Raw genomic sequence first — 20,829 nt, forward strand, 5'->3', positions numbered from 1 at the left:
TTTTCTATAGAACAAAAGGGATGTTGATGTGTGACTGATCCACGCCATCTGCTGTAGAACAAAAAGGATGGTGTGATCACAATTTTGTATGAAGAAATGCCCATTCCTTCTGATCACAAGTAAGCTTTGTTTAATTTTTGATCTATTGCTTTGTATTGTGAGTTTATTAGTTATAGAGTTGGGTGTTGATTTACCTCATGCCAGCGCACCAGGCAAACGACTATGTTTCTTGATGATGCTTCTATATTACTACCAACTGAGGACATCTGTAATATCTTGATCTTCTCTGTGCAGAACAAAATCCAAGACTGGAGGTTGTTTCTCACATGTCGAGTAGGCATGCCAGGTAAGAATGATAACATGCAACATTTTAAAGTCACACACAGTAGTATTGTTCCGGTGCTATCAATTTTAACTTGTTTTCCAATTGCAGTGACATGCTTCTTGGGCAGATCCGTGTATGGTCCCTGCTCTCAGATGGAGAGAAATTTGACCTCTGCTTTGTTCATTATCAATAAAACCAGACCAGCTCTTAGATTCGTAGTTTTGAGTGTAAACCCATGCATTTGTCTTTGTCAATGTCTCTATGATGTTACTTAACTATATCGCCTTGTCATTATCAATTCCTCAAGAAGACTACATGGATGATGCAAACGAAACGTGCTCACTGTAGGTACTGACTTTTTTACGGTAATGTGTTTGTTGAATATGTAAGTAAAATATTTCAAACATCTAATATGGTGTACCTATTTTTTTAATGTAAAATCTAATGGTGCTTAGATAGTTTGTATTTACTAATTAGTTTTTAAGATAGATTAGTTTGACTACACGCTTCCTGAGGTATCTTCTGTTTTGGAATAATCATAGAAGATTATTTCTTTTGAAGCATATGTTGCGCATAGAACTGAAATCTTCTTATGTTCAAGTTGGGATTATTGACTGAAACTTAAGGAATTTTCAGATGATTGTGCACTAGCAGTTATTTTTATTTCTATAATCTCTTCATGAACACAAGCATAACTAATGCAGGACCACCATGCCCAAGTGGAGCATGCAGGTATGGCTGAGCTCCTTTTAGCATGTCTCCTCACCCTTGCAGGATATTGAGGCACACGATATCAGCTTCAGCTGGATAAAGTATGGTCAGAAGGATATTCGTGGCTCCAAGTACCCAAGGTAAGTGGTGCTTGTACGGTTTTACCGGAATCACCACGAAAGCTCTTTCTTTTGTGCTCGACCGTGTACAATGGGAGGCTGGCCCAAGCTCTCCCAAGGGTTACTACCAATGCAACCATGGAAATATGCAGGGATGCCTAGCACGCAGGCTAACAATGGGAGGCTGGCCCGCTCTCTCAAGCTAACACCTATAATAATTGAATAGGGTTCACAAGGCTAAAATCAAAGGCCATTTTTTTCTTGAGAATTATGGCATATTTCTGTTTAGCTCTTACTGGCAACCAACATAGGATGTCCAAACCGAGCACGCAGAGAAGTCAGAGGATACAGGTGAGGATGGGATCGTGCAGGTGTAGGACATGGGTTCGGTCGACAATGGCTTCAGCTGGAGGAACTACAGCCAGAGACCAATTCTTGGGGAGAAGGAATAGTTTAAGAGATAGATCAAAAAGTGTTGGTGCACGCATGCATAATGTATGTATGTACTGAACAGATTTCGTAGGGTCCATGTAAATCAAACAATTTTGTTGTTGTGGGCTCACATGATGCATAAACCCAAGCTTTTAGAAGGAAAAGATCCCATGTGTTGCCTCTTCTACAAATATCATGTATTTATGTTAGTTATATTTCATTGTCTGGTGATAAAGTTAAGAATGACTGTTAGGTGGTATTGTTCAAAGTTGGCAGTTGGTGATTTTAATATTTTCTCTTCGTAATCAGTATGTAATGTTTTAACTTTTTCCTCCTGTGATCGCTTTTTAGGGCCCTCAAACTCCTCCGCCTATGGTCTCCTACCGCTGAGCCATCCTTTTTGAGAGCTTCACATCCTTCCACAAGGTTCCACCTGTTGTGAAAAATTGTGTCAAATATTTTGTTAAACCAGGGTGTCCGGTTCTGTCTAATTTCAAACAAGTATTTGGTTTGATAAAGATGGAAGTATTTAGAAGCCTAGATGAATTCTTTATTCATGTGTGTGAAAATTAGATTGCACTGCTTCCACGACCAGGCAAGAATGGGACAAATCACTTGCAAAAAAAATTTACTAGCAATAATAACATAAAAATACTTTCCATGTATTTACATGGTTCCTAATATATAGTGTCAAAATGGAAGGGCGCAACAACGCGCGCCTTCAACGATCTAGTGTTAGGGTAGAAGTAGTGACCAACGCTGGATGACTTTTTTTGTCCGGTCTGATCCAAACTAGGAGTAGGGATCTATGTCCTAACACATCACCTAGTGTTATGCACATATTTTTAGTATGTATTCTTTCATGTATACAATGGAGGATCTATGCCCTACCACATCCCCTAGTGTTATGCACATATGTTTAGTATGAAATATTCAAAACATCTTATTATAGGATATAAGATGTTTTGAATATTTCAATATAAATTACATATAAAATAAAATGAGTGAATAAACACGCTAAAACCTATCTATATAAACCCGATTAAAAAAGTTAAAACATTGTATATTTGTGAACGGAGAGATTACCCTATAATAAGTACCAAAATCAAAGCAAATACGTCTACGTTCCACACGTAGCCTGATGCACGGAGTCTAGAAGGGAAAAAGATGTGCGTGCAGGCGGCGTTGATAAAGTAAATGGTAACTAAACATAGTTGCCAAAAGAGGCAGTCCAACTTAGGTGGGAGAAGTACTCCCTTCATTCCAAAATATAGTGCGCCCGTACTTCCCGAGGTTTAACTTTATTAATGAGACCAACTGCGGCGGGAGAAAAAAATATATAATTGAAAATTTCTTTGGAATACGAATTCACTGATATAATTTTTGCTCCCGTCGCAATCAGTCTTGGTAGTTAAATTTACGGCCAAAGTTGAAATATGGAGATAGAGGAAGCACTACATTGTGGAATGGAGGGAGTAGTACGCAATCAATGCATGCAACTGGGCGACGGTTGGAATCGGAAAGGAGCCGCTGCTGCTCGCTTCGATCGGCCGGCCTGCAGGAGACCTTGTATACGTGCTTGGAACCTCTTTACCAACTCAACACCAGCTGCTGCTGCGTAGAATAGTTAGTTTCAACTTTACAAGAAAGTCTGACTTTGTATGAAGTCAACCAAATAGATTAAGTAGATTGTGCCGTCTTTATGACAGCAGGATCGGTTCACGGCAAGTGAGTTGACCCGGTGCGGTGTTGGAGATGTGCCATGTGTTGTTCTGGAAGCAATGAATGATTCCAGATCGAATGTGTTTACGAACATCATTTGTATTTGATTTCAACTACAACTTGTGGATACATATTAGAATACATGTTTTTTTTCAAGAATCACTTATTAGAATACATGTGATTCATATCATCCGCAATTGAGCTATATGGCGTAGCACAGATGCGGGCGGTCGGCGTCGCTGTGGGTCACAATGGGGCTGCTAGTGGGCCCGATATGAGCCCGCGGCATGGTGACACGGATCTGGATGGCGTGGTGCGCTAGGGCACCGGCCCCTGGAAGCGGCAACACCGCCTTCCCTGTTCTTCTGGCGGTGGAGGTGTTGTGGTGTGCTGGGTGGCGGCGGATCGAGACCTTGCGCCCGGATCCGTTGGACGCAGGCCGTCGGTGTGCTGCGGCGGTCTGGTGCTGACTGCTCTAGTCGTGCGGGCGACAAAGTGGTAGCGAGTGGTGCAACGTTCTGGCTTTTGGGGTCCTCATTGCAATGGTTGCGGTGGTGCTGATGTCAACACATGTAGTTCACCTTGGTGATCATGAGGTGACTATGGCATCCTTCCATTTCTTTTGGTCTGGTTCGCCGCTACGGAATTCGAGCGGAGCCATGGCTCGGTCTCGCAAGTTTCACGGCGGACCGGCTCCTACCCTGCTTTAGAGGTGGCAAGGCATAATTAAGGCTATGGACAAAAGCCTTATTCTTCAATGGGGGTCGTTGCCAACGATGTTCCTTGGAGGGCATTGTCGAAAAGTACTTCCTCCCATTGGGTCATGGCGGTCGGAAGGGAAGTAGCATTTGGAGGTTGTTGGCTTGGCCGGACCAATCCCAGGTTTCAATGGTGCAATCGTGCGTGGGTCTGGGTGAAAGCCTTTTCATCGACAGGGGTCGATGTCGGGGACAGTGGCGTCTTAGGCGATGTTACCTTCTTGAAGGCGTCTATGAAGATCTTGCTTGCAATTGCTTCGGGGTGAGGTCATGTTAGGTGGTGGTGGTCTGTTTGGGGTAGCTTCGACAATTTTCTTTTCTTTTGTTTCCTGTTGTTCAATGGTTTTTGGCCTAGTTTTCCTTATAAACCGGTCAACTATGTATTTATTTCATCTTTTAATGAGATCGGCAGAGCTCTTGCCTTGCTCATCAGAAAAGAAAACAATCGAGCTATACGGGGGTTTGTGGTTCAATCTCCGGAAATTGAACCAAAGCTATCCAAGGCATCTCACTTTGTAGGTCCATAGATACAAACCCACCATATTTGTTTGCCTCCCACAAGGACCACTTATCACCCATGTGGCTATTGGCTTGCTCATCTTGCACCGTGGGGGTTATGTTTAGAATTGTCTTTTTCCAGTTAGTTTTGCATCTATAAATGGCTATATGACCAATAGAATACATATCAACATATGTATGCGTGTATGTAGGTTTAGTCAATTTGTTAGTATGTATGGTTAGTGTGCCCCTATGAGTTTCCGTCATTATTATTCATGTTTGAAAACCGGCAGTATCCATATCAACTCCGACCACAAGGAAAGTTTGGTTTGAAATACATGATTGTACTTTGAAAAGAAGGTTAAACCTCGGCCTCTGCATTATAGAATGGTTTCCACGATGCACAAGGCCATGGTTTGAAATTCAGTATGAGCAGTTCTATATGTGTGATCTCTAATTTCACATTTGGCAGAGCACGATGCCGGAATCATGCAAGATGCTAGAATCGACACATTCTCTGTTGAGATGTTCTAGAAACCCACCACGGAGAACTGCACGGCAGGCTGCAGGCTGGGTAGTCTCGGCATGCAGAAAGAAGCATTAAACCCACCACTTGACACTACGAAAGCATTAAACCGGACGGCATGCAGAACTCGTCTGGGCTGGGTAGTCTCGGCAGGCCGGCGAGGGAAGCGGGCTGACGCGGTCGCGCCTCCCCTCTCCTCTACTGCTGCTTTCGTACGACGCCGTCCGCACGTGATGCGACGTGATCTGCATGCCTCCACCCAAGACACTTCCATGTAGTACATATACAAATACTTATAAATAATCCGACGGCGACGTCATGCATGATAACGAAAGGGTAAAGCGCAGCGACTTTCTTATACTATATTTGTCAACTTGTTTAATGGAGATCTTGATGAAGTCAGGGGTAAGTGTCTAGCCTTGTCATCTACTCTACCGCATTAACTGTTGTGAGCCAAGGTGACATTAATTTGTTCCCCTAGGCGTTATCTGATTTTTTATGTTATTTATATTATTAGTATTATTATTAGAAGGCGTGCTACGTCTCACTGAGACTTGTTCTGCTCATACTGATCGAGTTCTTTGTTGTATAGTTCATTTTTCTTTCCTGCTACTTTGTACATATCTGCAGACGACAAGCTATAGACTGGGTATTTTTACTAGAGTGATTGGTAGGTTATTTGGCTGAGAGTAGCTGACAGTTTCAATCAGAATCTTGAACATGTCAAGTAACAGGCACGTATTCTCTTTATTTAATTATTACATTGTTGAGCGCAGAATTTTTAAGCATGAAAGCACAAATATTTTAACTATTTAGTAGAATCTCGTTCCAACAATCTAGCGCTTGGTACGTACCAAGTCGACAAATGCTTACATTTCCAATTTTTCATGTATCAGTGTGCTCAAGAATAATATACTTGCAAGAAGATAATTTAAAGCAGGTTGTGGGTGAGAGCAAGAGCGGTAGGTCGTGCCACCTTCCTTCTGATGACATACACACTCCTTTTTTAGGGTGTCGTGTTCTTGTTTCAGGTGTATTCCTTTGTACATGCCTATATTTTCTATCAAAATGCATCTAGACTTTAAGTTTCTCCTTTTTTGCGGGGAGGCTTAAAGTTTCTTGTGTTTTCCCAAAGAGAAAATGTTGGTTCCACCCCGTCCTTGCTCGCAGCGTGATGCCATAATTCAGGTGAAATTTCACGGCGGTCTGAACGGGAAGGATGACACTATAAGCTTTTTTTTTATAAAAACTATCGATCTATTCATCTCCAATCATGACAGTACAACGAACACCAGTAAAATGAAAAGTACATCTATATCCATAGACCACCTAGCGATGACTACAAGCACTGAAGCGAGCCGAAGGCGCGCCGCTATCATCGCCCCTCCCTCGTCGGAGCCGGGCACAACTTGTTGTAGTAGACAGACAAGAAGTCGTCGTGCTAAGGCCCCATAGGACCAACGCACCAGAGCAGCAACCGTCGTTGATGAAGAGAAGTTTAGATCAGAAGGATCCAACCTGAAGACACGTGAACAAAAAGGAACAAAGACCGGACCGAGCGGATCCACCAAAGACAACCACCGACCGAATCATGCGAGATCCGCCGGAAACACACATCCACGCGTCCTCCGACGATGCTAGACACACCATCGGGACGGAGGCTAGACGAGGAGAACCTTATTCCATCTTCAAGAAACCGCCATTGTCTTGTCTTCTTGAGTAGGGCACAAACCCTAACAAAACTTGAAGAAGCATATGAAAACAAATCCCTTCCGTCGGTAAAGGTCGGGATCCACCCCGCACCCATGGCCCTAAGGCTACAGGAGATGTGGGAGATGCGGCGGCGCCGCCGACGGAAGGCAGAAACCCTAGCCACCTTAGGAGAGGCAAAGGGAGGAGATGAAACCACATATACTTGTAACACTATAAGCCTTTTGGCCTATGGTTTGTCTAGGCTTTGGAAGTTCGCAAGATCCATTGTCCCAGTAGGTGTGAACTGATTATTAAGTCGTGCTACGCCTTACTGAGACTCGTTCTACTGACACTGATCGAAATCTCTGTTCTATAGCTAATTGTTTTCTCCTGCTACTTTGTATACATCTACAAGATGACAAGCTATAGACTGGGTATTTTTATAGTGATCGGTGGGTTATTCGGCTGAGATGGAGAGGAATGAGTTCAGAGTAGGTGACATTTTCACCCAGAATCTTGAACATGTCAAGCAACAGGCACGTATTTATTTAATTAAATCACTGAGCACAACTACCTAAGTGTACCTTCGTGCAAAAAAAATATCTAAGCCTAAAAGTACTGAGGGTTGTTTGGTAGTACAGTGCATTATGATTATTTATTTACTAGACCGAACCGGCAAATGCTAAGGTTTAGTATGCCATATAGTATTACCACCTTCACATCATCATTCCATGTCTCACCCACGGACTGCTTCTTTCGGGAGTGCTTACCACTTTGGCGTGGCATTGCAAATTCAGGTGTGGCCCCTTAAGGTTGTACATAGCTCTTCCTTTTTATCGAAGTTTTGGCGTTTTCGAAATGAGAAAAGGGCGTGGTTCCATGGTCCCTCTTCCCGACCTTGCCCATGGTGCGGTGTCATAATTCAGGTGAAATTTCACAAAGATCTATATAACGTTATATATTACTAGTTATATATTATAAAACTACACACTGAAAAATTTAAGTGTTCTATTTCTAATGGTATATATAATTCTTATGACATATAATTCGTATTACATTATTAAAATTAGAGACCTAGAGATACAAGCAAGACCTATAAACCCCAAAAAGGAGTCAGTGGCGTAAGTAAAGTGGCAATACCGTAGTTTACCTTTCCATCTTCCATGTATCACCCCATTTTCCATGTATCACCCAAGAATAACATAGTTACAAGAAAATAATTTAAAGCAAGCTGTGTGTGGGAGTGAGAGCGGTAGGTCTTGCTGCCTTCCTTTCAATGATATACATTTTTTAAAGAAACACAATAGAAATGCAGATACTCACATACAAGTACGCACACTAACTCCTATGAAGTCACACATTACCTATCCCTATAAAGCATTTCCGAGAGACTGAGCCGACATATCCTCACATATGCCAATTGACGAACATGCCATACTGCTCAAAGAGTATCGCCGAAGAACCTGAAATACAGGAAATATGCAAGCACCCGTGCTAAGTCTAGAACTTGAACCAGGGTGGATTGGTTTAACTACAAAAAACATAACCATCTAAGTTATCCTTAGTTCACACAAACTCTTTTTTAAGAGTGTCGCATTCCAATTTGGGTGTAGCCTTTACACGTAACTATATTTCTTATCAATGCATCGAGACTTTAAGTTCTTTGTGTTTTCTCAAAGAGAAAATGTTTGTTCCACCATCGTTCTGCCCTGACCTTTCGCATCGTGATGCTGTAATTCGGAAGATATTTCACTACAATCTGAACGGAAAAGATGAAAATATAAGCCTTTTTTTGCGAAGGAAAAATATAAGCCTTTTGTCTTATGGTTTGTCTAGGCTTTGGAAGTTTGCAAAATCCGGTGTCCCTGTAGGCGTTAACTGATATTGTGGGGTGCTACGTCTCAATGAGACCTGTTCTACTGATCGAATTCTCTGTTCTATAGTTAAATGTTTTTTCCTGCTACTTTGTATACATATACATGATGACAAGCTATAGACTGAGTATTTTTGCTAGACCGAGTATTTTTGTAGTGATCGGTAGGTGTAATTCGGCTGAGATGGAGAGGAATAAGTTCAGAGTAGGTGACATTATCAGTCAGAATCTTGAACATGTCAAGTGACAGGCACGTATTTATTTGATTAAATCACTGAGCACAACTACTTAAGTATAACTTCGCGCAAAAAAACTATTTTGAGTATAAAAGTACTGAGGGTTGTTCGGTAGTATACTGGATTATGATTATCTATTTACAGGACTAGGGTCTCGTTTTAACATTTTAGCACTTTGTACGAACCAAGCCGGCAAATGCTAATGTTATTCCCTTAAATGAGCTTAAATTATCTATAACTTTGATTGAAGACTATTAAGGAAAGTGAGCCTGCAAACTACTCGACAGGAAACCATTGTAAATATTTCTCAGCTCTTAAGAAATGATTCCCCCCTTTTGTTGTACTCAAGAAGCACAACCGTACAAGACGCTCCGAAGAACAACATGACATACTATTTTCTACTGGACTACATACATGGATCTCATCTTTTATTAGCATTAACTCCATACTAATGTGTGCTAACCAATAACATGTTTCCGCAATCAACAATCAAATTGAACAATGTTGCTCCAATAGTGCATTCAACATTCAGGCATGTCGCGGCCCATATATCATGAAGTAAACCTGTTCCGGACTATCTCATAGATAACCCGAGGGACGCTCTTGGACGATTCATCTTCAGGTAACTGCAGGAGCTTCGCTATTCGTGCATATGAGAACTGGTTCTTCGGAAAAGAATCTTGTGTTATGTCTGTCGGAGGCTCCTTGTGGAGCTTTGGATTTGAGAGTGCCCACTGTATCGCCCATATGGCGAGTGGGCGCATGTAGCACAAGGACCGGTACTCATCGTCATTGTTCCAAGATTCAGGAGTTTGGAATGCGTATCTGAAAACTCAATTTGTCAGCATTTTTGGACAATGGAATGGAAGCCAGAAGAATTTGGATAAAATAATGCATTATCAACTGCGCGATGATCTAGACTCGCGAAAATTATCATAAAACAGATTCATTTTATGTGCCTCAAGTCCGATATTAGCATGGGGGAAGCCCCGTAATTATGCAAAACACTCACCCAAGTCCTTCTGAAGACCAGGCAGCATGATAGACTCCTTCAGCTGTTTTGAAACCCTCCTCAACCATGCCTTCTTGAATCATAGATGCAGCAAGCGCGTATGTCACGCCTGGCCATATCTCCCTAGATTGCATTGTGGACATGTCCAATGTACCATCTGGCCACATCCCATTGATTGCTCCCCTGTTACCATCCTTGAACTTCATTACGTTGAAAGTATATATCTTTTCAAGTGCACTTTGTGATTTGTCCTTGTCAACAATTGAGGAGAGGCCGCAGGCTTTGGCATACCTGAAAGAAAGTCACATCGTTTGACGAGTTCATGAATAATATAATCGACTTAAAGTACATTAGTCAGTGACGTGTTAGACATGTGACAGAAACAACTTTTGAACAGAAATAGATTGTGATGCACATGTGTTTATGTATACACTGGAACTGGAGTACACCCTGGTACTATGATTGGTCACCAGTATTATGTCACTGCAAGTCTGCAAGCTTTCCTACTCATATATGCAGGACAACAAAAAATATGTATGAAATTTGGGGCATGAGAGATGGCAACATTTTCACCAGCATAATTCTTCAGGCTGCACATAAACAATGATAAAACTAGCATAATTCTTCAGGTTGCACATAAACAATGATAAAAACTGTATCATATTGTTTTGACCAAATTTTCAGCTATTCGCAAAGCAGGATGAATAAAGTATAAATATGTATTTTTCATAAATTTATTAGTTTTCCAAAATCAGGTAAAAGAAGCTAGTAGAAATCAGCATGGACATAATTCATGATAATACTAGAAGCTAAAAACATAGTGTTCAGTAAATGCTTGGACAAGGGAAGCCAGTAAAAATGTGTTATGTGGCTAACTTGTTTCTATTGCTCTCATTAGGCAATAAAATTGGTTAGATTGGTGAAGATTTGGAAACAAGAACAAAGATAGCAAACATTACAGTCAACAGATTAAGTGATATACCATTGTCCAGCCAACTGATCAGCGTGAATGGAGGTACTAGCTTTAGTGCCAGCATCATCATAATTGAAGTAAGAACCATTCCACAGCTTCTTGTCATAAACAGATTTAGCCTTCTCATACTTGTTCCAGAAAAGCTTTTCAGAAGCTTTGTCACCAACTTCGTGTGCCAAGGCCGACGCAGCCTGAAGAGCAGCCACCCAAAGACCACCACAGTATGCGCTTACACCAGCCATGGACCAAACATCATAAGTTTGATCTGGGAAGTCCTCATTTTCAATCATTCCATCTTTATCTTTATCAAATTGTTCCATATATGCCATCGCCATATAAACAGATGGCCAAACAGCTCGGGCGAAGGATTTATCGCCTGTGGCCACAACATCTCTGTAAACTTGCAATACAAACTTTGGGTTCAAGTCCTTCCAACGGTCTGTGTTATGGAGTGTGTATGCGTTCACTTTGAACCAAGGGTCATATAGACCAAGATCGTGAGGAACAGCTCCAAGAACTTTTCTTGCCGCCAATTTTCCATCATGTAAGAGCTTGAGCTTTTCAGGGTCGTGCATCATGACAGCTGCAGCGAAGTCTCTCTGAACGCTGAGTTGAAGTTTTGGAAATAGCATGATAAGTGAAAAAGATGAATAGAAATGAACATCATATGTGTTCCACATATAGTATTCAATTCCCTCAAGGTAGAGAAATTGGCCAATGTTCTCTTCACCCTGAAGCAAAGTTGTTCCTATAGCAGAATTTGATGCAAGAGATGCATGAATTCTCTCAAGTACTGATGCCATTTGATGAAGAATGTCAGTGGCAGTATTAGTCTGTGGGTTCATCTCATTGTCATCATCTGTTTCTCCATTTGACATGTCAAGGGAGAACTTTTTCCCTCCAATTGCTGTTAAACTTTGAATTGGTGGTAATCCATCTGTGGAGATGCATCTATGTTAATACTTATGAAACGTAGCCTATTTCAGTTAATAATTAAAGGAAACAAGTTCAGAAAAATGCCTGTCCATATAGTTCCTCCGGCATTAAGATAATAAAGTTCATTGAATAGTGTGACTGGATACCTGTTGAAGAAAATTTATGCTATGCATCAGTGTTTAGTACTACCGGAATTGTTGGTTTATGAAATTTCAAACATACCATTCAGGAAACCTCTTGTCTTGCAAAATAGGATGCTGCCAATCCTCAATTTGCATCTCCCAGGAACTATGATCTAATAGTTGTCCAGAGTAAACGATAAAATTCAGTAACAAATATAAACAGGAAATCTAATTACCGTAGTAATAAGGTAAAAATGCAAGTCTGCAGCTTCCTCTGCAACATTATCTAAGATGACATCAAGAACAAATTAATCTGTTCAATGACCAATTTCACAACACATTTTACATTATGAATTGGTGTGCAGCAAAACATGGAAGAAATGTTCCCACAACCAGTGCTTCAAATGCAAAAGCTTGGTGCATGGTAAACGCTATTTGTTGTGAATACTCATTACTCTGGTATGAGGAAGTATATTGATAGGGATCTCAACTAGCAGTTTGGGTGAGACTAGCAGATAACTAACGAGTTCTTTTTTCGAGCAACCGGCAGGAGCGCTGCCTCTTCATTAAGTAAAAAAGAGTTGACCAGTTAGCGAGGTAAACCAGCCAAAAACCAAAGAATTAGCCAGTTTTGGTCAGTTCACAATGCAAATAGGAAACATGGAGCCATTATGTTCTTTCTTTTCTTTCAAAATAATACATTTCCAAAGCTATGAGGTTCCTTTAATATGCAGTGCACACTCAAGAACAAAAATTATTCCATAGAATCTTCGGGGAGGAAATGGACCATACTAAGAATGGCATCACGGGCAAGGCTTGCAGCTGCATCAACATCTGTGCCATAGAATTTTGTATAACGCCTGCAAACCCAGGAGAGAAGTTAGTTTCAGTTTTTCTTTTTACTATTTTATCCTTTTCTGGCAAGTAATTTTCTTGGCTTCCATTCTAACCTATGGTAGGTTTTTCCACTGCAGAACTTTACTTCAGGGGAAGCCCATGCAAGTGAAAATGAAACATTCTGAGTTGCCTGAGGAGCAAGCTTAACTGAAGCTGCAATAGCTGCTCCTATTGATGTTCCTGGTTTGGAGGACGTTGATGAATTGACAGGATCAAGCAGATCAAAAGATCCATGCTGCCAAAATGGAAAGGAAATTGTGCCAGCTTGTTATTAGTATAAATTTATTTACTGAACTGTCCTATTGCCCTATACAGAATATTTAAATCCTTAAATATTAAACTGAAGAAAAATAAGGTTTATTCTGGTTTGTAAAACTTTTAATAAGAATATATTTAAGCATGAACTCAGAACACAAATTAGGTTTTCTATATTGGAAAACAGATATCTCTGCATCAGAACATCTTGATGTGAATGGTAGATAGCTTGTGGACTATACATGCCTAACCCACAATTCATAAGAAATAATTTCATCTAGGAGTTGCGAATAATATACAGCAAAGTGCATATAGAACCTCAGTACTGTCAGGTGAACCATTTTTGCATGTCAAAATTAAATTCTGTTGCAAAAATGTCCAGTTCAGAGTTCCAAACTTAAGTGCCTTGCGAACATTAAGTAATGTGATATTCAGTTTTCCAAACTGAAATGGCTGATACAACATAAAATATCAAATTTCAATTTCTGTGCCAATGTCCTACTTTCTAGCAGATTGAATTATTCTAAAATGTTCAACGCATTGTGTTCATATATTACAGGAGAGCCCTATCGAGCGTAATGTAACAGAAGTGCGAAAAAATGAGGGATCTCAAGATGGGAACAAGACAAGAGATACACATACATACATAGAGGGCGGCCCACAGTAATAATACAGAACAGCAAATATTTAGTAACTAACTCTATCAGTTAAGCAAAGAGCACAAAGTGTCCCGGACATTGTAAGAAACTGTCCTTTTGGACCTCTAACTCTGATAGTACCGTGTGTCTCCAAAGTCTCTTGCAAAGAGGCACCTAATCAAATATCTTCCTATTGCTCAGAATACAAGTGCACTAGCACCAAAGAGTAACCAGTGCATTGAAAGATAATTTGATCACCCCAGCCTCCTGCATTGCCAGCTTTAGCCTAGAAATGAGATTTCTTATTTATTGAAACAAAACCTACACTCCTGACTGCCTTAAATAGCCTTTATTAAGGATTTGGACGTGACAGTGATTTCAACACTTCTTTCCTGATTTCCCTAATACTTTCCGGACATCTAGACTGGACGACTTCTCTGGATCGACAGGGACTTCTTCTGACATGGCACATACCAACTCGACTATGTGTCCAGTCCCAATAGTGATGTCACTACAACGCGTGCTGCGTGCCCACAAGAAGTGAGCCTAGCCCACTTGATTGGGGGAGTGGATGTACAACACCACAACATCAGTTCAAGTCCTCATGGATGCGAATTTGGGTTCCCATCTATACTGTTGGGACTCCGCCTACAGTTTTCTTTCAAAAACAAAATACATGTCCAACAATTAGACAGTCTAGAAATTAAGTGTGGAACACACAGCATAAATTTAGATGTTAAAATAACTAAAAACTTATACAAACTAGACACAGGAGAGCTGCCTGAGATAACATCCATTATCTTCCACCCATCACAGAAGAAGCCAAAGAAAGATTTAACATGCAAAGTACATACAGATGCGTGTAACTTCTTCAAAATCAACTCAAGGAGGTGCATTACAGATGATTGAAGAATGCACCAAGAATGTAAAGCTAATGCAGCGGCGGGTGTCATTTACTGCGTATGCAAAATATAACTACGACACAGTGAGTTTAAACTTTAAAGTTTCTGCTTCGAAAATAAGTTTCTAACAAACCTCTTTCACTGAGTTCCACATATCTTTTGCTGTGAATTCATCAGAGCTACCGGACATCATAAAGTAAGGGCATTCAGAGATATGAACACCCTCTTTCTCTTGTGCAGCTATGGCGAAAGTTACTGGTGGCAGTCCATCAGCTGTTCTGCTCTCAATTAATAAAATTGTAAGTGTCTGAGTTTAAAGTTTACATGATCAATATCATTAGTGATAAGAGATCATGTATCATACGGAAATTTGAACTAGGAAGTTACCTGTGGTGTAACAGTACACCATGCACGCCATCCTTTTCTCTGTTGTCATTAGATTTATGAAATATGAATCAACTATTTATTCAATAAAAGGTGAAAAATAAGCCAAAAACAATCATTCATCAGTGTCTTACGTCATACTAGAATTAGAATGGTATCCTGTGAGTTCAGATTTTCCACCAACAGAGTTCTGCAGATATATAAACTTATCTGCAAGTTGAAAGGCCCAGAAGTAGAATAAAAATGCAGGGTATCAAATAAGAACTTACAGCCCATGTAAAAAGCAAAGTCACATCAGCAGCTGTGGTTCCTGAATTAGTTACCTGTTTTTTTAATTAGAAAATCAGATTAAGATGTACTGATGTATCATCATGTTAAAACCAACCATTTAATAAGTGCATTTATGGAAATCCAGGGAAGGAGCATATTACTGTGAAAGTGAATACTGCAACAGGATAACTGCTCTGTTGATAATTGTGTGGAATAATTGGAGAAATCTGACGGCACATTATCTTGAGATCCGGGTCAGGTTCTCCTAGTAACAATAGCACAAACTTACAAAAACAAAATAGCTACTCAGAAAAGAGTTATATGGTTCTTGCAATACCATCATAAACAGTCCAGGCCCTAGGGTAAAGTGCATGATAAGTAGATTTCTGCCCATTCAGATTCCAATCCCAGGATCCAATTCCTGAAACGTTAGTTCCTCTGCAATTAAAAAAGATCTAAGGATATTTTTCCGTGTAAATGATTTCTACATCAAAATGCTACCCTATTAATCTATTATGTAGGCTAACTCGATGCATGAACTATAAACTAAGAAAAACACTGATATACTTACTTTGGCAAATCCGGTTTCCCAGGATGCAACACTGTCGAATATTTTGCACCGTCTTTGCGGGAAATGAAGGCCTAAAACAAAATGTATTTAAATATCATTCTAAATTGCCAATATTATATATATATATATATATATATATATATATATTTCTGTTTATTTGCTAACTGATAGGAACTATCATAACAGGGTAGTCATAGATCTCACTTGGCAACTAATGCATGGCTGTAACGTGCGGATAAGAGTTAGAGAGAGCATCTAAATAGACCATTTACTTATGAAACTATTGTTCTGCTCATTTCAAGTAAAATCTAACTGATAAAAACATATGAATGTGTAATTGAGTATATGACAACCTAGAGAATGCTCTAAAGGTTTCACTATCATACTCATTATAACAAAAGATTTGGTCCCTTCAAAGAATGGTGCTTTCGTATTTTTGCCACTTCTGGTGATTTTGTCTCTTCTTCCTCTATTTTGTTCTCAGAGGGTTAAGAACAAATTGTTAGGAGTTCAGTCCGTTTAAGACCAAATTGTTAGGAGTTCAGTCCATAATGTTTAAACTTGACACGGAGGCATAAAAAGAACATTACATCTTCTTTGGGCTTCTTTGGGCCACAATAAAAGCCGCTTTAGTAACCCACTTAACTTATTGTGACCCCTGCTTAACCAGTGACTTATACTTTTATGCATATATTGTTTCAGTAGACTAAACCACTGCCTTTATAGCGGCTTCTATGCGGCAGATGCCTAAGTGGAACATTACGCATTGATTTCAACTACAACAGGATCAGATACAGAAAGAGCACATATATGTGCCTAAGTGGGACGAAGTAGAATAGCTAAGACTTACAGAAAATTGATTTGCCATTACTGGCTTATCTTCACAGGCTCCGGGGAACAATTGCCAGCGTTGAAACTCGCCTTTGCAGCTTCTTCCAATACTTCCTGCACTACAGTTTTCCAACAATTAGAGAATAGTGTACTAAAAGTTCCATTACACAAAAGAAGAGTTTTGAAGCATGCACTACTAAAAATTACTAGGAGAAACTAAAAATTAATTCTGTGAGGGGCTACAATATTTTTATACATATGTAGAGAAAAAGTGCAAGTGCAGAACACACTCGTCCATGTATCAGTGTGATACTTGCCTCGGAATCAATTTTATCCCTAGTTAGCACAATTAATTATATGCAGGAGACTACAAGTGCAAACATGATTTATTAGCATACTGGTCAATAAATAGGCTTTAAATATATATGGTTTTCCCATAGTAAAAGTTCAGATCATTGAAAATGGATGAATAAATAGGATGAACAAAAGACTCAGAAAAAAAATAGAATGAACAAATATATCAAACCCATTTGTCATCGGAGTTATTGGAACAAGTTAGATAAAGGTAATAAATGCAACAGGTACATGATAAACTAGCACTGGATGGAAAGACATTCAGAATCCACTAAGCTCACTTGTATGGCACGCAGTTAAGCAATGTATTAAAGACTAAAAGTAGTAAAGTAAATTTTCTAGTGATAATTTAAAAACTATAAGATGCTACGCTCAACATTGACAAGGAATACATGTTACACTGAGTGAAGTAAAGTAGGTATACCCAATGCCTCCAAGTGGAACACCCTGACCAGATCTTGCAGTGCGCTTCTTCATGGGATCAATAATAGCAGTCTGTAAAAAACTAACAACGATAAGAAATAGCATCTGTAATTGGGGAAACTCCACACAACAATGAGTGGTAGTACAAGCAAACATGTGAAAGCGTACTCGTCCTTTTGAAGTTTCCTCAAGGATGTGTCGACCAAGACGCAAACCAAGACCAGCCTGCAACAATGAAATGAATGTAAGGCAAGGAGAAAACACTAAAAAGAATGTGAAGAACAAAGGAAGTACAGACAACAACAATCCTAGTAAGCACCCAAAAAATGTCAGAAAAAAAAGCAACACATACGAATTCTAGTTAAGGTTGCCAATAATCATTGTTATTCTTATAAACAACAGCTGGACTACTAAAACAATTATGCTCAGATACATCTCAGCAGACCATAAGATTAAGAATTCCATAAAGGAGAAGACATACCATCTGCCGTATCTCCCTCCATGTAAGTCCAAATGACGGCAAATCATATCTAACATGGCTTAGCTTGTGTTCCCATGTCAACTCTGGAATTTGTCCAGGATTAACCTTTTCCTGACAAGAAAAAAAGCAACACATACAAATAAGAAGAGGAAAAAAAGGATGAATGATAGTCGTAACTATTTGTCTATTTCCCCTTTTTTTCCTTTTCTTTTGTACTTGATTCACACATTCAAATTGGTGGTTAGAAGAGTTAACTATGGATGATGTGCACAATGGTCATCTTTCTGTATGTACACTATTAAGTACTCCCTCCGTCCCATAATGTAAGACGTTTTTTAACACTAGTGTTGTGTCAAAAGGTATCTTATATTATGGGACGGAGGGAGTATTTTGGACTGCATGCTACAAGGATTTGCTTGTCAAGAGAGAACAAACAACTGTTATTGACAGTGAAGGTGAATAACAGTAGATTTTTCCTTGTAATACATCAAGACACAAAACCGTTTGCGTTTTGTCAGAACAAAAGGTATAAAAAGGTTCGAGAAGGAACAAAAGGTATAAAACATTTCGATTGTCAGTAGAATTCACAAAGTCATCATGGTAGGGAACAAATCTAGTGGCAGCTTACAAATGAATCTTGGAAGAAATAACTCACTGAATTAACAATACTTTGCGAAGGCGAACTGTTCAGAGACACGCCGTTCGATGGCTCATGGACATCCTTCACCATTCTTTCTTCCTTGGAGCTGGGCCTGCAAACAGATTGAAATCTGAATGTGTAACAAGTGTGGTGCCTTGTAGTTCCTAACTATCTGAATATGTTCATTAGAAAAAGCATATAGGATGGAACAAAAAATTGTCAGTTCAACTCGAGATAGGAACGCTGTCAGCCACGAAGATACTGAATATCTAGCATCCAAGGAGTTGCATGTGTAAAATAAAATATGTATTTGGTGCGATGTGAAGCTTGACATGGTTGTTTTTTATCGGCCTTCATCAGTATGACAGTGTATCTTAGACAAGTGCAGATAAGGCATATGTAAACAGAGTTAGCAAAACCGCGGTAAACTGAAGCTGACGACACTGCTGTGCTGACTCATCAAACTTCAATAATATAGTAATAAAAAGGATTCCTTGCTTTTACTTAATTGCAAACACAGACAAATAACGTACCACGGCATCTCATATAGAGGGTGTTTGTTTTCAAGGACTTATTGGTCTAGGGACTTAAATAAGTCCCTATAAGTCTCATCTAAACCAAACATGAGGGATTTATAGGGACTTAAAGTGGGCATTTGGGACTTATGAAATAAGACTCTCAAGGAGGAACTTGTAGGGACTTATAGTTGTAATATGGTTTTATAGAGACTTATAAACATGTAGGGACTTTTTAGGGACTTGGGACTTATAAGTTAGGACTAAAAAAATCCTAGAACTTATGAACCAAACAGGGCCATAGTATCAGGGAGAACTGGATTTTTCAGAACAGAACAACAGACCACGCCAAATTCTCAACGCACGCATTGATTATTAGATGAAAAACAGTACTATCATTCTATCCAACTGCACGCTGCAAAAACTGCCCTTGATAAATCGCAGAGAAAAGACGACACAGGCAATCCTACCGGAGGAGGGAGAGAAGAAAATGGGTAAGGATGATCCCCGCAAGAACACCCCCGAGAAGCACCAGCCTGCCGGGGCGCGAAGAGGACCCCTTCCTAGAAATCGGGAGAGAAACCCTGAATCGATTCGAGCGGCAATGGGGAGGAGGACTCTGACCTTTCCCGATCTGGAGTCCGCCCGCCGGGGATCTGAGCTCCGCCCGGCCGCCCCAGAGACCAGTCGGAACTCGGGAGCGCGTGGGACGGAATGGAAGACGATGCCGGCCCGGGAGTAATCGTAACCACCACGCACCGACGTGGCTTCTTCACTTGTGGCTTCAGTTTACCGGAGACCGGAGAAAAACCCACGATTTTGCGGAGCCGTTCTGCCGTGCCGTGGGGCCAACTCCGGAAAGTGACGTCTCACAGGCAGGGTTGCTTGCTTGCTCCCGGACGGAGATTGATCATCACACAAATCTGATGCTCTGCAGCTAAGGTATAATGTTTATTTATTTTTATTTTGAGGGAAAATAGTGTACGTAAATTGTTTGTTAGTGTCACGAGACGACGTGTCTAGCAGCTGCTGCTGAGTCACTAAGAGTTTGCTGCTGAACCTACCTTTGTAGGTGTGCATAGCCTCTTACAGAACATTTCGAGAAAATTACATATCTCTGATGATTATGTTCTTTGTGATGAAACAAATGCAAGGTTTAAGTTCGAAACTTGGTATTATTGATGACTTTGTCAATCTTAAGATGATATGACAACCCAGACTTTCGAAGATGCTCGCAAGGATATAATTGATGTGCATATGTTTATAGGAAGATTGTACGTGTGTATGCATGAGTGTCTCTGACTATACGGTGTTTAAGAAAACATTATGAGAAAGGCAGAAAGCTGCTAGATCAAATTAAACTGAACGAGTTTCAGATGGTAAGTTGACTTTTCTCCGTTCAACTTTAAGCTTATGCACAATTGATTGTGTTTGATCTCCTAGTCGTTTTCCAACCATCAAGCGGCTTGAAGGTAAGCCCGGAAAAGAACAAAGAATAGACTTGAGTGTTTGAAAAACGCACAAAAACCTCACTATTATGAGTTATACACATCGCTGAGGGACAGAAGGTCTGGCCGTTGATGTGACCATATGGCATCATCTTTCGTTTTCCCCCTCAGTACCGTCCTTCCGAGAGCGATGCTCAGTCGGCATGCCACATGCGAGAGTAAATTGCATGTTTCATCCCTATACTTGCTGGCTTGTAACAAAACCATCCTTGTACTCGTAAAATG

The 20,829-nt window shown here is 40.2% G+C and overlaps 1 protein-coding gene across 4 annotated transcripts; it reads right to left on the reverse strand.

Annotated features, from left to right (window-relative positions):
• Nucleotides 1-9,169: 9,169 nt before the first annotated feature.
• On the reverse strand, nt 9,170-19,877 carry LOC119286560 (non-lysosomal glucosylceramidase-like). Of its 4 annotated transcripts, none has more exons than XM_037565939.1 (20): nt 19,721-19,877; nt 18,597-18,693; nt 17,942-18,052; nt 17,629-17,685; nt 17,462-17,532; nt 16,703-16,802; nt 15,853-15,923; nt 15,619-15,719; nt 15,443-15,543; nt 15,281-15,334; nt 15,146-15,201; nt 15,015-15,053; nt 14,761-14,905; nt 12,886-13,067; nt 12,728-12,795; nt 12,036-12,108; nt 11,898-11,959; nt 10,887-11,814; nt 9,905-10,195; nt 9,170-9,717 (listed from the first exon to the last, which is right to left on the reverse strand). In XM_037565939.1, the coding sequence occupies exons 2-20, from the start codon at nt 18,669-18,671 to the stop codon at nt 9,444-9,446; spliced, it is 2,859 nt and encodes a 952-aa protein (XP_037421836.1). In that variant the 5' UTR covers nt 18,672-18,693; nt 19,721-19,877; the 3' UTR covers nt 9,170-9,443. The 4 variants fall into 4 exon arrangements, with proteins under 4 accessions (XP_037421836.1, XP_037421835.1, XP_037421837.1 ...); XM_037565938.1 differs by having other exon boundaries at nt 15,443-15,546; XM_037565940.1 differs by lacking the exons at nt 15,281-15,334; nt 15,443-15,543 and having other exon boundaries at nt 15,146-15,221.
• Between the last annotated feature and the right edge of the window lie 952 nt (nt 19,878-20,829).

This window comes from Triticum dicoccoides, chromosome 4A, assembly GCF_002162155.2.
Source record: "Triticum dicoccoides isolate Atlit2015 ecotype Zavitan chromosome 4A, WEW_v2.0, whole genome shotgun sequence".
Taxonomy (NCBI): Eukaryota; Viridiplantae; Streptophyta; class Magnoliopsida; order Poales; family Poaceae; genus Triticum; species Triticum dicoccoides.